This window comes from Saccopteryx leptura, chromosome 4, assembly GCF_036850995.1.
Source record: "Saccopteryx leptura isolate mSacLep1 chromosome 4, mSacLep1_pri_phased_curated, whole genome shotgun sequence".
In the NCBI taxonomy this organism is placed as follows: domain Eukaryota; kingdom Metazoa; phylum Chordata; class Mammalia; order Chiroptera; family Emballonuridae; genus Saccopteryx; species Saccopteryx leptura.
In genome coordinates this window covers 115,757,959-115,772,491 of record NC_089506.1, presented here as the reverse complement: position 1 = coordinate 115,772,491, position 14,533 = coordinate 115,757,959, and the positions used below count along the sequence as shown (strand labels likewise).

Below are 14,533 nucleotides of genomic sequence, written 5' to 3'. Positions count from 1 at the left end.
GTTTGGCCATTTCCTGCTTGATTGGAAAACAAGTGCTGACCTAAGTGAATGGAGCGGAGGGGTTCACATGCTTAGGAAAGTGCAGGACTCTGGTGTAGGTTTTGTACTTTGGGTTGCTTAGTGAGGAGAACTTGGTATGATGACTAGGATATTTTAACAGTGGTTTTGAACTGCATTGTTCCCATGTGAATGGCTATTCTTCTTATCCTTTCCTCTAAAGATTCACGGAGTGAAAAAAAGCAGGTAAGTGGGAAGTTAGGTACGTTTGTATTTCTAACTATAAGGCTACTTTACTCTGAGCAGTGATTTGAGTAGAAACTTGGAAAGATGGGAGGGGCAGTGGGTAATAAAGGGTTTTATCCAAGTCATAGTGCTTTACCACTCATGAATAATCTGGCCCAGAAGTAGAAATCGTCATTTAAAGAGAACAAACTGCAAGTATTAAATCAGGTGTTTACCACTGAAGAAATGGAAGAGCTAGATATTCTTTCATTTAATTCTATTCTCGTTTATTTACAATAATTTATATTTATTTACATGTGTGACTATAAATGTAATAAACATATTTATTTATATTTATGAATTTTCATTTATTTACACTGAAAAAGTATTTGATAGAATGAGCATTTGTGTTTTTCTACTTTAACTGATGATAGTATAAAAAAGAAAATTTATGTTCTTATTATCTATGATAAATTATTCTCCCAAGTAATTATTTTAAATCTGCCTTAATTCTGTGTATTATATTTAGGAGAAAAACAGATGTCTTATATAAATTTTCTCATCTGCTTTCTGGTGATAAAGCTGATACATAGATTATCTTCTTTATTTAGACATATTTAGAAGTCAATTGTGTTAGGAGAAGTATATTTTCTGTGTCTTTTATGCTTTTGATTATAACTCAGGACCATGTTCATTGATTAGGAATGGTTTACCTGAGGATCTATACAGTTAATAATTAAAGACACTCTTAAAAATTTTAGGTAAATGTATAGAAACTATTATTATTCATTAAGACTGTTCATTTTCATTAGTTGCATTAATACTTTTGTCTCATATTTGATTTAGGAACATGAAGACCTACAAAAACAACAAAAAGCAATAAGCACTTTAAAACTGTTGTACTTAATTGCAGTGTAGGATCTACTAAATAATTTACCACTGTCCTACATAGCTTCTAAATTCAGCTCTACTAAGCACCTTTTGTTCCACTTTAAATTGTTTAGAGGAAAATAATTTAAGTAAGTTAGGTTTGTTTTTGTTTTCCAATCAATAATATTTATCGTAGAAAACACATTTGTAAAGAATAAGCTTAGTAAAAATATTTTCTTGTAAGTAATTTACTCTTTTAAAGGTACAGTGTTGTATTGGTTTGTTTAGTGAATTTTAATCCAAATTCCCCTTAAATTTGAATTGGGTAAAGAGGCAAATAAAGCAGTATAAACAGCGTTACCCGAGTAAAGGTGTCGGCATCTAGGAAATGGACTGGGAGCCAGCGAACTGCAGAACAGTGGTTATTGATTCTCATTCGCGTTAGAGCCTGCACAACAGCAGAGGGAGGACGAGCCTCGCCACACCGGGGGGTCTAAGCCTGACACGCTGTTCTGAGTCACGGGCTCTGATGCTAGTCCAAGGGCCAGTGCTCCTTTGCTCCAGCAGAACCATTTGGGGAGCTTTTCAAAAATTCAGAGTCCTGGGCCAAGCTCTAGTGATGCTGGTGTATTAGGTCAGAGTTGAAACCTAGGAAGCCAGCTGTGTTTTTATTATATTTAATATATTTATTTTTAAGTAAATTCGAACATTCAGACCCATTGAGGCTGACTCTTTTGGCAGATGTCATATCATCCAAAACCATCTCTGTGTAACCACATACTCAGGACTTGCCTCAGATAAGTCTTCTCATTTCTGTTGGTAACTATAACAAATATGTCAACACCACATTATGTCTTTCACTTATTTTTTATTGTCTTCTAAATACTCTCAGTTCCTTTAACAAGTTCATATGAAGTATGATTTCCAGACCCTTCATTCGTCAGTGTTCTCAAGACCTGGAACTCAGAATCGAATCTGCTATTCGCAGGTGTGGTGGCCAGATTGAATGCAGTGGGGCCTGCCAGCCTTTTATTTGGTCATACTTAGTGTTTGATAAACACAGTACATAAGACGAAAACTATCTTTTTAGTAGCTATTGCTTTATTGACCCATAGCAAAGTTGGTATTTTATAGTGTACCTTTTATTTAAAATCTAAACTTTCATCTAATTTTTGTACACTTGATATTTGTACCTGAAATTAAGAGCTTCACATGTATGCACGCTTAATTCCACTTTGTTAGTTTTGACTCAACACTAGTCTGTTCTTCATTCTGGCTTCAGATTTCGATGTGTGTCCTGGTGCCCTTCACTTTGTATTATCTGTAGACTTGAAAGACATGTCTTCTTTACATCTTAGGTTCTAAAACTTTTCATGAATAAAATCTGATCACATGCTTACGATAGCTTCTCCTCCTGCTTGATCTTTCTCTAGGATTTCATGCTTGCTAAGACTGCTGTCTGCAGTTCTACCAGTGTGTTCTCATGTGGCTCACCTTTCAGTGTTGTCTTACCAGACTACTCAGGGTTGCTGTCTTCCACACTTCCCCGGTGAATACGGGTTGCAAGGTGGACTGTCTGCTGTAGCCCTTTCTGCATTTCCTGCATATCACCTCTCCCTGTGACACGGTTTCCGCCTGTATGCCGGCAGCTCTCAGTTGTGTTCCGGTTAGCTTTTCATCTTCAGGCTCATTGTATGCCAACGACATAACCACTGCAGCCATTCAGTCACTCAGGTTGTAAATTGAATCCCATTGACTTATTTAGAGCATACTTTATATTCATAGTTTTAATTCTTTAATTGGTAGGTAATGTTATTCTACATAAAATCTATTTTAAAATCTCTACTTAAAATTAACTTTTTAAATTTTTATTAATTGATGGGGGAGAGAGAGAAAAACATCAGTGTGTTGTTCCACTTATTTATGCATTCATTGGTTGATTTTTTTTAAGCAAGAGAGACAGAGACAAAGGGGCAGATAGGGACAGACAGACAGGAAGGGAGAGAGATGAGAAGCATCAGTTCTTTGCAGCACCTTAGATGTTCACTCATTGCTTTCTCATATGTGCCTTGACCAGGGAGCTACAGCTGAGCCAGTGACCCCTTGCTAAAGCCAGCAACCTTGGGCTCCAGCCAGTGACTTTGGGCTTCAAGCCAGTGACCATGGGGTCATGCCTATGATCCCAAGCTCAAACGGGTGAGCCCATGCTCAAGCAAGATGAGCCCTCGCTCAAGCCGGCAACCTCGGGATTTTGAACCTGGGGCCTCTGCATCCCAGGCCGATGCTCTGACCATTGCACCACCACCTGGTCAGGCCACTGGTTGATTCTTGTATGTGCCCTGACCAGGGATTCAACCTACAACCTTGCCATATTGGGAAGATGCTCTAACCAACTGAGCTAACCTGGTCAGGTCTACAATTAACTTTTCAAAAAGTAACAGATCACAAATAAGCTTTATCTTTTTGCTAGAGCTAGAATTTCGAGGAGTTCTAACAGCGTAGTTTGGAGATGAAGGAAGGAAAGCACTGAGCAGTTACTGATTGAGGAAGGAAGAGCAAGAGCAGATGCCTGCCAGGAATACTGACTCTAGGGCATCCTGGGAAGCAGAGGTGTAAAAACAATCCACAGGACTGCTGAGCTGCTTTACGAGGTCTTTAAAAGTAATTATGCTGAACTGTTTTATAGGGTCTTTAAAAATAAACATTTAGTAATGTGGCGATTTTAATGTGCTTTAACATCTCCCATGTATGAAATAAAGAAGAAATTGAAGTGCAGAAGGTCAAGGCTTCACTAAAGCCATATGGCTAGTTATTGACAGTTGGAATTAGAACCTAGTTTTCTGACTCTGTTTGATACACTTTCCCAAACCACCAGGGATTGCTGCTGAAGTGGAGACAGCATGGGAGGAAGGACGAGAACGTTAGCAGCCCCCGCACAGCCCCTTGTTAGTGCCTTGTTACAAAGAGTGTTGCCTCTAGGGGTGTGTCACATAGTGCAGTGGTCCCCAACCTTTTTTGGGCCACAGACCTGTTTAATGTCAGAAAATGTTTTCACGGACCGGCCTTTAGGGTGGGACGGATAAATGCACAGAATAAAGTTATGCAACCGGCGTAAAAACTGGTATTTTTAAATATAATTGTCAAACTTACAGACAAGCGTCAAGAGTGAGTCTTAGACGGATGTAACAGAGGGAATCTGGTCATTTTTTAAAAATAAAACATCATTCAGACTTAAATATAAATAAAACGGAAATAATGTAAGTTAGTTATTCTTTCTTTGCGGACCGGTACCAAATGGCCCATGGACTGGTACCGGTCTGCGGCCCGGGGGTTGGGGACCACTGACATAGAGGAACGAGAACATGCAGAGGTATCAGACTGTGGGTAGGATGGGGAACATTCCAAACATTCAAAAGTGCAAGTTTGTGAATCTGGAGAGGATTTCCTGCTACTTCACTGTAGCTCCGTCTGGAGAGAGAAGCCCTAAGAGAATTAACAGGTTATGGTCACTCTTCCGTGGCTGAAACCACCACTACGTCTTTCTTCTCATGCAGCCTTAGCCATCTCATGACAGTAATGTGACTGGGGCCTGTTGGCCATGGGAATGCCGTGCGTTCTGCAACCTCAGCAAGGCCTACGGGGTACTGAGGGGTTACAAAGCACCAGAAAGCACTTACGGAAGCTTTTCTGTCTGTTAACTAGTGAGAAAACCCTAGTCAAGACTGGTCTGGATGTCCAGTTTGACAGATGGTGGGATTAGCTGGGCTCTGGCTACAGTGAACATGAGGCAGAGGACAGGCTGGAATCCCCATTCAGGAGCATAGTAAGATCGCTTCACTTTCTAGCACTGAGTGAAAAAGTCCAGCATGCATAAACCGGTAGGATCACAAAGACCTGTGCTAGGCCAGGCTAACAGCGATAGAAGGTTAGTTCAGAGGTCAGATCTGGTGTTAGTATAACATGTCCAGATGCAGGTAACAAAGCACCTAGGAAACTTCAGTGTTTCCTGGAGAAAATTGTCAAATTTTGCCTTTGTATTTTTAATTCTTTCCAAGCAATCCTTTACTTGGGGAAACCTATGGAAAAGAAGAGCTTTAAAGTCTGGTATTTAGAAAAAGGTAAAGAGTAAAACAAAACTGGGTAAGTTTTAGTATCCTTGTACAGGATCTCAAAATGTATTTTCTTATAGAAATGGTATTAAACACAGATTTTATTGTCAGTAATAACCACTTTTGTATAGTGCTTCATAATTCCTCAAACACTTTGCTATACGTTTTATCTTCAGGAAACTATGAGATTGATAGAGCAGGAATAATTATTTCATTCAACAAATTCTGAATGTCAGGCACTGTTGGGAGTGCTTAGGATGCATTAATGAACAAAGCAAAGGGTCTCTTGTAATGGGGTTTATATTCTCCTGACACAGCAAGCAAAACAAAACCAATGGGCATAAATAAGGTCTGTATTTTGAATATATGGCAGATGGTAAGTTATAGACGAACAAAGAGCAGCAGTTTAAGGGGTGATTGACAGGCAGTGGGGGAGGCATGTGGATAAGGCTAATTAAATAGATTAGACACTGAGAAGGTGATAGTGAGCTGACTTGAAAGCGAGGCAGTTAGCCAGGCTGAATGTATACCTGGAATGAAAGTAGTCTTGACAGGTACCTCACTAGCCAGTGCAAAGGTCCTAAGGCAGCGCCTATGTGCTTGGTGGGTTCAAACTGCAACAAGAAGGCCAGTGAGTCCACAGTGGAGTGGAGTGAGGGGGAGACAGTATTATAGAATATCTGCTTAAAGATGAACTCAGGCCTGACCAGGCTGTGGCACAGTGGGTAGAGCATCGGACTGGGACGCAGAGGACCCTGGTTTGAAACCCTGAGGTCGCCAGCTTGAGCCGCGGACTCATCTGGTTTGAGCACAGCTCACCAGCTTGAACCCAAGGATACTGGCTTGAGCAAGGGGTTACTCAGTCTGCTGTAGCCCCCAGTCAAGGCACATATGAGAAAGCAATCAATGCACAACTAAGGTGCTGCCACAAAGAATTGATGCTTCTCATCTCTGTCCCTTCCTGTCTCTTTGTCCCTATCTGTCCCACTTTCTGTCTCTCCAACTCTGTCACACACACAAAAAAAGATGAACTCAGATTCTGGTGGTTGAAAAGACTTAACCAGTCTACCAGTCTAGTTAAGGTAGAACTCGAAATCTTGTCATAACTAGATTCTCTGTGACCTGCACTTGCTTCAGTGGGAATTCTCTCAGTATTTCCAGAAGAGATGAAAAAAGGAAATAATGGCTGATGAATAATCTTTCATTCACATTTTATTCTTCAACCTAAACAATATTACATTACTCTCCACTAGCTTGAGTTTATTTTCGCATACTGTTTTTTGCTAGAGGAGAAAATACAGCCTTCATACAGTGTGATTCTATTCTTTCATATGTTTTAAGTTATTAAGTTGAAACCTAACCTTTGATTTTGTTTTCAGGGATAACATGCTAATAGTGTTATCCCTGAATGCTCACTTTAATACTAATTTGGAAGACATTATAATTTTATTGTCCTTCCTCTGATCTCTCTGTTAAAGGTACGGACACCCTGCGGGGGAAGCTACGCACGACGCAGTGGATTCTGCCATTAATGTTGGATTAACTGCCTATAACATTGACAACATTGGCATCAAAGCGATGGTGAAGAAAACCGCTAAAGAGACCGGACAGACGATCCTTGAGGACTACAAACTAATTGACAGTTCGAAGGAAAGAAAGCAAGAAGGGGGCGCAAATGCACACGTGAAAGGGGAGGAGGAGGAGCAGACGGAGGAACTGGAGAAGAACAGGGCCAAGAAGAAAGATAAATGATGGACATGCTGTGACTCACCTACACCAAAGCCTTACAAGATGTATGCAGTTCAGAGACAGACGTGGAATTCCCCACGGATTAACCAGTATTTAAAAAATGTATTCATCTCTGCGGAGTGGCTGCTTAAGTTTTATGGCCTGTATCCTACTTACAAGGAAAAGAATTGATACCTGGCCTTTAGCAATATAGCTATATTCTCAGTAAGTTTATTTTTTTTTAAATGTGGCTAACATATTTTTTCAGTTTAAAACAACACTAATCATACATGTGTCCTAATTAAACCTGATGTGAAGCTATTTTTGTATTTGCTATCTTTTAGAAAGCAAAGTAGGAAATTATTATATATTTACATAAAATTTGGCATCACCTTAGTTTTATTTGTATGGGGAAGGAATGACTTAAAATATGCCTTCTTCTTTTTGCACTAATTGTGGATTTTTTTAGGTGCTTGTCAGAATTTTCAGTATGTAAGCTAAACAGAAACTATATTCCTAAACTAAACTAATTCTTAGATACCATTTAAAAGACTTTTTCCAAACAGGTAATAGACTAATCATGAAAAATAAAAATAAGGCTCTATAAAATTATTTAGTAGTTTCCCTCTTTATTAGGAAATGAGATGGTCTTTTTTATTTAAAATGAATACAGATAAAGTCTTTTTGATTTATACTAGTGTTGATCTATTAGGAACATGGGAAATTTGGGAGCAATGATTGATATTGTATTAAAATTTGAAGTGATTATTAAGTTGCTTAATTGGACAAAAAAAGCACTTTAAGAAAGCATTTTACCATATCTACTTCTATGAGTTTTTCCAAAAGGCTAAAATTTTATAAAAACAAATATAAATAGTAGTGGGTTTATGGATGATAAATATTTTTTTTTTTTTGGGAGTTCAGTCATTGGAATTTTATACATTAAAAAGTCAATAAATTAAATTATTAGAAAGAAGGGGTTTTTATATAATTGAGGTAAAGAATGTGAAGACATTAGGCATAACAATTTCTACTTTGGCAGAAGACAGGATATTCACAGACCTATAAACTATAAATATGTAGGTAAATACCTAATGGCATTTTATTTTTGTTGATTGTTTAAAAGATTGCTCTTTGTTTTCATAGCTATCATCCATTCTAATATTTTTTGAACCTTTTAATAGCTACTTAGTTTATTAGACTTTATTAGAAACTGTCCAAATAATGTACTTTGTGAATAGACTATCTTTGAATTACTTGATGTCAGAGATATTCATGGGCTTGTATTTCAGGAACACATAGAATTGGAATCTTTCTGTAAGGCAAAGAATAATGTACTAGTTGAAATGGAAATAAAATTGAATTGGTAAATAGTTCCATTCAGTCTCTGGCTTGTTAAAGAAACAGAATGACAAATAGTGGAATTTAAAGTTTAAAAAACCCCCAAAAAACTTAAACCAGAGGTCAGCAAAATTGGATTTGTCAAAAAGTATCTAGACGATTGTTCTCTTTCCTTATTTTGTTCACTTGGTTGTGGGTTGCCTTTTCAGATTAACAGCTAGACAAAAGTTTGATAAATATAGCTTCTGTATTAGATTTTAACAGTATATATGTGTGTGTATTTTCTTTTTAACAAAAAGGCCACATACTAAACCTGATAAGCCCAGGGGTGGCCTACATGGTGGGCCTTACAAACTCAGACACTTCAGAAAGTAACTGCATAGGATGGTCTGAACATAAAACTTTCTAACTAAAAGTCAGTCATGGCCTTGGCCAGTTTGCTCAGAGGTAGAGCGTTGACATGGCGTATGGAAGTCCCAGGGTCGATTCCCGGTCACAGCACACAAAAGTGACCATCTGCTTCTCCCCTTCACCTTTCTCTCATTTTTCTCTCTCTCTCTCTTCCCCACTCCTGGAACTATGGCTCAATTGACTGGAGTGCACCTGCCCCAGGTGCTGAGGATGGCTCCATGGAGCCTCTGTCTCAGCCACTAGGAAAGGCTACTTTGCGAGCATTGGCCCATATAGGCATTGCTGGGTGGATCCCTGTCAGGGCATATGTGGAAGTCTCCCTCCCTTTCTCTCAAAAAAAAAAAAAAAAAAAAAAAAAAAAAAAAAAAGCCTGTTATAACAGCTAGTCATGTCCTAGGCAGTATCTTCCTTGACAAATATCAGTCTTCACCTTAACTGAGCCTATTACACTTTTGCATCTACAATAACACACCTTTGGCATGTCAGAGCAATCCACTTTTCCAGACCCCTGAATGCACAGTTGCCCACTAGAGCAGGAGACCACAGAACCCCTCATTGTTATCTTGTTGCTCAGGTACCATCTCTGTATGCTGTGGTCATTGTTACTATCTATACCCACCAGTGTAAAAGATGTGTCTCTTCATTTTGGTGAAAATCACAAAGATTTGCAAGAATTTATCCCTCTACCATCCCCAGCTCACTCCCCCCCCCACCCCCCCCCACCCCACCCCCCCCACCCCCCCACCCCCCCCCCCCCCCGGCTGTCAGAGAAGAACTAATTCTGGCTAGGGAAGAAGAAAGGACTCCGAAGAGGCAGAGAATAAACACTGGGGAGTATCTGAGGGGAGAGGGCACCATGCTCCCCACAGCCTGCCTCAGGCTGAGCGCAGAAGTGGAAACACAGAATTTGCCCCACCCATCACTTAACTGTACTGACAGGAATTCTCTCAAATGGCGTTTCCCTTTTCGATGAAATTGTGTTCTTTGAAAGCAGAGAACATGTGTAGCATCCCTCACACATCACTTTGTACACAATAAATCCAGTTGCTATTAATTGAACCGATTCCTCAAAAAGGCTTCAAATTATCTCACCTACAAATGTGGTGGTACTTTTGGACATTAAACATCTTCAGTCTAATGTGCAACTGTTACTAATCAGCCAGGATTCGTGTTGTCTGTCACCCTTTTTTTTTTTTTTTTTTTTGCCAATTTCAGGGACAGAGAACTTGTGCTGTGAGAAAACAAGGTCCCATACTCACTTCTCAGATTGATGCAGAGAATGCAAAAGGCACCAGAGACATCAGAGACTGAGGCAGTGCGTCTTTGAGCAAAAAGAGGAATGGGAGCCAGGGTGGCACCAACGCAGACATATTAGGAGTAGAAGGCAAAACTGGTGATTACAGTTGTAATCATGAAATTTTAAGTTGTGCAGCTTTTAGCTATGTCTATGCACAGCTCTCAGATCTGCCTATACTCAAGGAATGATCTAGAATGGTGTAAGGCCAATGACCACTGCCATGCCCATGCAGGTTCTCATTGGATTAGGTCAAACGGTAAAGGAACTGTGGAGTGGGAGGATGGTGGGCCATTCCGTTTAATAAAATCTAAAGTTTGGTAAGGGTGGACCGCTTCCCTTTCTCCTCACAGCCCCCACCAGTCTCAGCACTCCCCAGCCAAATAGGCCCGGCTGAAATATGAGGGCACCCAACCTCGGTTCTCTCTCTCTCCCCCTCTCTCTCTCTCTGAACTCTTCCAGCAAAACAGGCTGGGGGCGGGGGGGGGGGGGTACAGGACCATTCTCTGGCAAACAATAGCAAACAACGGCCCTTCCCTGTGGAGGCAAGCAATCTCAGCTTGCAGTCTGCCGCGGAGTGCAAGCACACCAAGCCTTCCGCAGACCACACACACATGGTCCTGCCCGTGCCAATGTAAAACGCAAGCTAGCAAACCGCAACACACTTGTTTCATACTTGAAACACATTGATTTGCCCAATAACTGGGAACTCCGAGTCCGAATTGGGGCAGTACATTATTAAGGTCTGCGCCTCTGCATACCCTCTTCACCAGTGCCCCAGGTGCGGTAAACTGAGGCAGAGAGGCACAGCCGTTCTCGGGCTCTGCATGTCTCTAACGAAGAAAGGCTAAGAGTCAAGTGAGCACAGGGCGGGGGCAGCAGTCCCGCGCACTCAGCCACAGGGCCGCGCACAGCGTCTTCGTAACCCCCGAGCGAGGCCCGCCCCGCCACCGCTCGTCCCGCCCCGCCCCGCTCGGACCTGCTCGTCCCGCCCCTCCACCGCTCGCCCCGTCCCGCCCCGCCCCGCCCCGCCCCGCTCCGACCTGCTCGCCCCGCCCTGCCACCGCTCGCCCCGCCCCGCCCCGCCACCGCTCGTCCCGCCCCGCCCTGCCACCGCTCGCCCCGCCCCGCCCCGCCCCAACCCGCTCGTCGCGCCCCAGCCTTGCCCTAACAGCGATGCCTCGGTTCGCTGTAGCGATGCTCCTGACTGCCTTCTTCTTCCCGACTTCTTAGTGTGCTTTCAAATCTCGTGTTCTGACTGTGATCGGGGAAGGCATGAGAGGTCTCGCCTGTGAGACTATGGAGGAAGGAACGGGCGACGGCTTCCACGGTGTGAGCAGGACCGTCTTAAGCAGAGGTCACTGGGAGAAACCCATGGAGAGTAGCTGGTTGGTGGCGGGCTCCCGCGGGTGCGGTTCCCTCCTCGCCCCAGGGTCCTTCCGAAGTGTGTCCTGCACCCTGGACGTCAGGACTGGGCCCGGCTCCGTGGGACACCGCGGTACCAGCAGTGCCGGGGCACATCTGACGCACCTCAGCTTTTTCACTGGAAGGATGCCTTTGCTCTTTGATTAAGCATTTGGTACCACAGATAGCGAGCGGTTCTGAGAAAGGATGTTCCTCCTCTAGTCTCAAACCAAGTGATCTGTGTTTTGTGTGTGCACTACAATGCTGAAATAGAAGTTTGGTTTTGCGATTCCCCTAAGGTTAGGTTTTCTGTTTCAAATGACAGAGATGTCATTGGGTTATGCTTTTCTTTAATCCCTGTAGAAAAAAAAAAACGTAAGAAGTGGTGACATATTGGAAAAATGATGTTCCTCCTATATACTTTTTAAAATGCCCAATGTTAGTGCTTTGTATTGTCTTTGAAACATTTTAAGTAATTTTAAAAACGACTTGTACCTCTATTTATTTATTTATTTTCTCAATTTAGAAATTTAATTTGGCCCTGGCCAGTAGCTCAGTGGATAGAGCATCTGTGGGGCATATGGACGTCCTGGATTCGATTTCCAGTTAGGACACATAAGAGAAGTGACAATCTGCTTTCTACTTCCCTCTCCCCCTTCTCTCTCTGTCTCCCTCCAGCAGCCATGGCTTCATTGATTCCAGTGCCCCACTTCAGTTCAGTATTCTCGCATGGGCCCATGACAGCGTTGTGGTTGGGTGGATTTAGGAGTCTGCCTCAGTATCTCCTATCCTCAACTGAAAAAAAAAATTAAGTTTAATGGGGTGACATTGATCGATAAGAATACATAGGTTTTAGGTAAACATCTCCACAGCATTTGAACTGTTGATTGTGTTGTGTGCCCATCACCCAAAGTCAGATCATTTTCAGTCAGGTATATTTGTATATTTGACCCTCTTTACTCACCTCAACCTCCCCCCCATATCCTCTCCCCCCCTGGAAATCACTTCACTTTTATCTATGTCCATGAGTCTCAGTTTTATATCTAAAGACGGTGTTCCTAAAACAAAGTTGGAGTGATGTCAGAGAAATGGCGCCGTAAGGAGTGATACCGATAAATCTCCCCAAAAATTCAACAAGATCTTCAACCAGAGACAGAAAAATCTATCCTTGGAGCCTCCAGCAGTTCCACACTAAACGCGAAGGTATGATCGAGTGAAAAATTGACTAAATATGTAATCAACCCTGAAGGAAATAAGACGGAGGAAGAAACACTCCACTTTCCTCACTAACCTAAATAAGGGCTGCTTTCACTGAGAACTGAGAGCATAGGAACTGAGGTGGGCATAGGGTGTGAATAGAACCAGGCTGCAGCACGGACATCCAAGCCGAGTAAAAACTGTGCTTGTGGCAACCCAGTGAACACAAGCTAACGCTTGCACCAAATCCAGACAAAGAAAAGCAAGTGGGGCAGCCATCCGCCCCATCTCCTGGTCAGCGTGTGCAGATAGTGTGCGAAAGATCCCTCCTAGAGTCCCGGAACCTTTGTGTGGGCTTAATCCAGAGTCTCGGGGTCGCTCCTGCGCCCTGAAAAAGTGGCATGTGGGGAGTGAGCGGGAGCGAAATTCCCTACACTCAAACTTCCCCCAGCAGGGAGGGCGCCTCACCCAGGGCGAGAGGCAGCGGCACGATATCCTGGTCAGCGAGCACAGAGAGTGGGCGAGAGATTCCCCCGGGAGTGGGCGCCCATGTTCCCAGACAGAGGGGCAGAGTCAGAGGCCTTTGCATGGGCTCTGATCGGAGTCTCAGTGTCACTCCTGCGCCCTGAAGAGTGGCGCGCGAAGCGAGATTCCCTACGCTTGAATTTCTCCAGGCGGGTGGGCCGCCTCACCCAGCCATACAAGCTAACAGACCCATGAAGAATTAGCTTAACCCACAGTCTGCTCACCTCCCAACTATGCGACCCTAACTGACAAGTTCCCTCTCCGGTCAGCGATCTAAGACAAGAGGGGAGATATTTTTTAGTACCTCTTGTTATGCTATGCACATAGGGGTGGGGGCTACCTCTGATTGGCAGAGCTTGCATATGTTATATGTTACACATAAAATGGGATAGGTTATAAAGTCTGTGGAATATTCTGGATTTTGAGAGGTTATATGTTAAAAAGAGGGATTTGGCAGCTTGTAAGTCTTCCTGCTTTGCAAACAGTGACTAGGGCATCTTCTACCCAGCCAAAACAGGTTACAAAGTGCCAAAAGCCTGGGGAAAGGGGTCCCACAGAGTCCTGAGGCATTCGGGACATGCCTAGAGGTGCATAGAAAGGTACCTTGAAAACAATTGGCTCCCAGCCCTGCCTGATTATGCTAGCGGCTCTGACTGATTGAGCCTTATCCAGAGCCCTGCGCTGAGTGGGAATAGAGTGGGGATTTGCCAGCTCTTTGAGCCTCTTACTCTCCAGGCAGAGGCAGCAGCAACCCCATAGCTGGATCGTCAGGCTCCTAATTCAGGAAGGAAAGACTAGGAGAGAGGCTCCGGGAACACGGACTCTCTCACTGTCAGAGCCTACAAATGCCAATGAGCTTCGACTGCCAACGAGACTGAAGCCCAATATATGACATTGCCATAGAGACTTATCAACTGCAAACCTCTACCTAAACATGCCACAGGGGCAGAGTCACCGACCAGGAAGAGGGAGAGAAAAGAAAGAGCAAGAAGATAACCTCTCAAAATCCAGAATATTCCACAGACTTTATAACCTATCCCATTTTTTATATTTGTTCATTTGTTTCTCTTACCTTCTTGTCTTGATTATTTTCTTCCTTTCCCAATTTGGTCGTTTAATTCTCTGCCGGTCTTACTCTCTCCTCTCCTTGAACTACACTACCCATAAGTGTTACATCTCCCATTATCTTTCCTTTCCTCTCCCTTTCTCTCTATGAGGGTTGCACTCCAAAACCCTTAATTCTCTCTCTCTCTCTCCTTTTGTTCTTTTTTCTTTTTTTGTGTGTTTTCCTCTTTCTGTTTTTCTCCTTCTATATTAGTTTCTTCTTTTCTCCTTTACTTTTCCTCTCATTCAATCCTCAATCACAAACAAATGATTTTATTTGGGACTCAAATTTTTCTTTGTGGCTCTTTGGGGTTTTTTCACTTCTCTT

At 42.8% G+C, this 14,533-nt stretch overlaps 1 protein-coding gene across 6 annotated transcripts in view; it reads left to right on the top strand.

Moving 5' to 3' along the window:
• Positions 1–8,303, top strand: part of SPART (spartin) — a 46,302-nt gene extending 37,999 nt beyond the window's left edge. For all 6 annotated transcript variants that reach the window (XM_066381039.1, XM_066381036.1, XM_066381038.1 and 3 more), the window contains exon 9: positions 6,680–8,303. In XM_066381039.1, coding sequence (XP_066237136.1) covers positions 6,680–6,953 — 274 coding nt within the window. In that variant the 3' untranslated portion in view covers positions 6,954–8,303. The remainder of the gene's footprint in view (positions 1–6,679) is intronic.
• Positions 8,304–14,533: the final 6,230 nt, after the last annotated feature.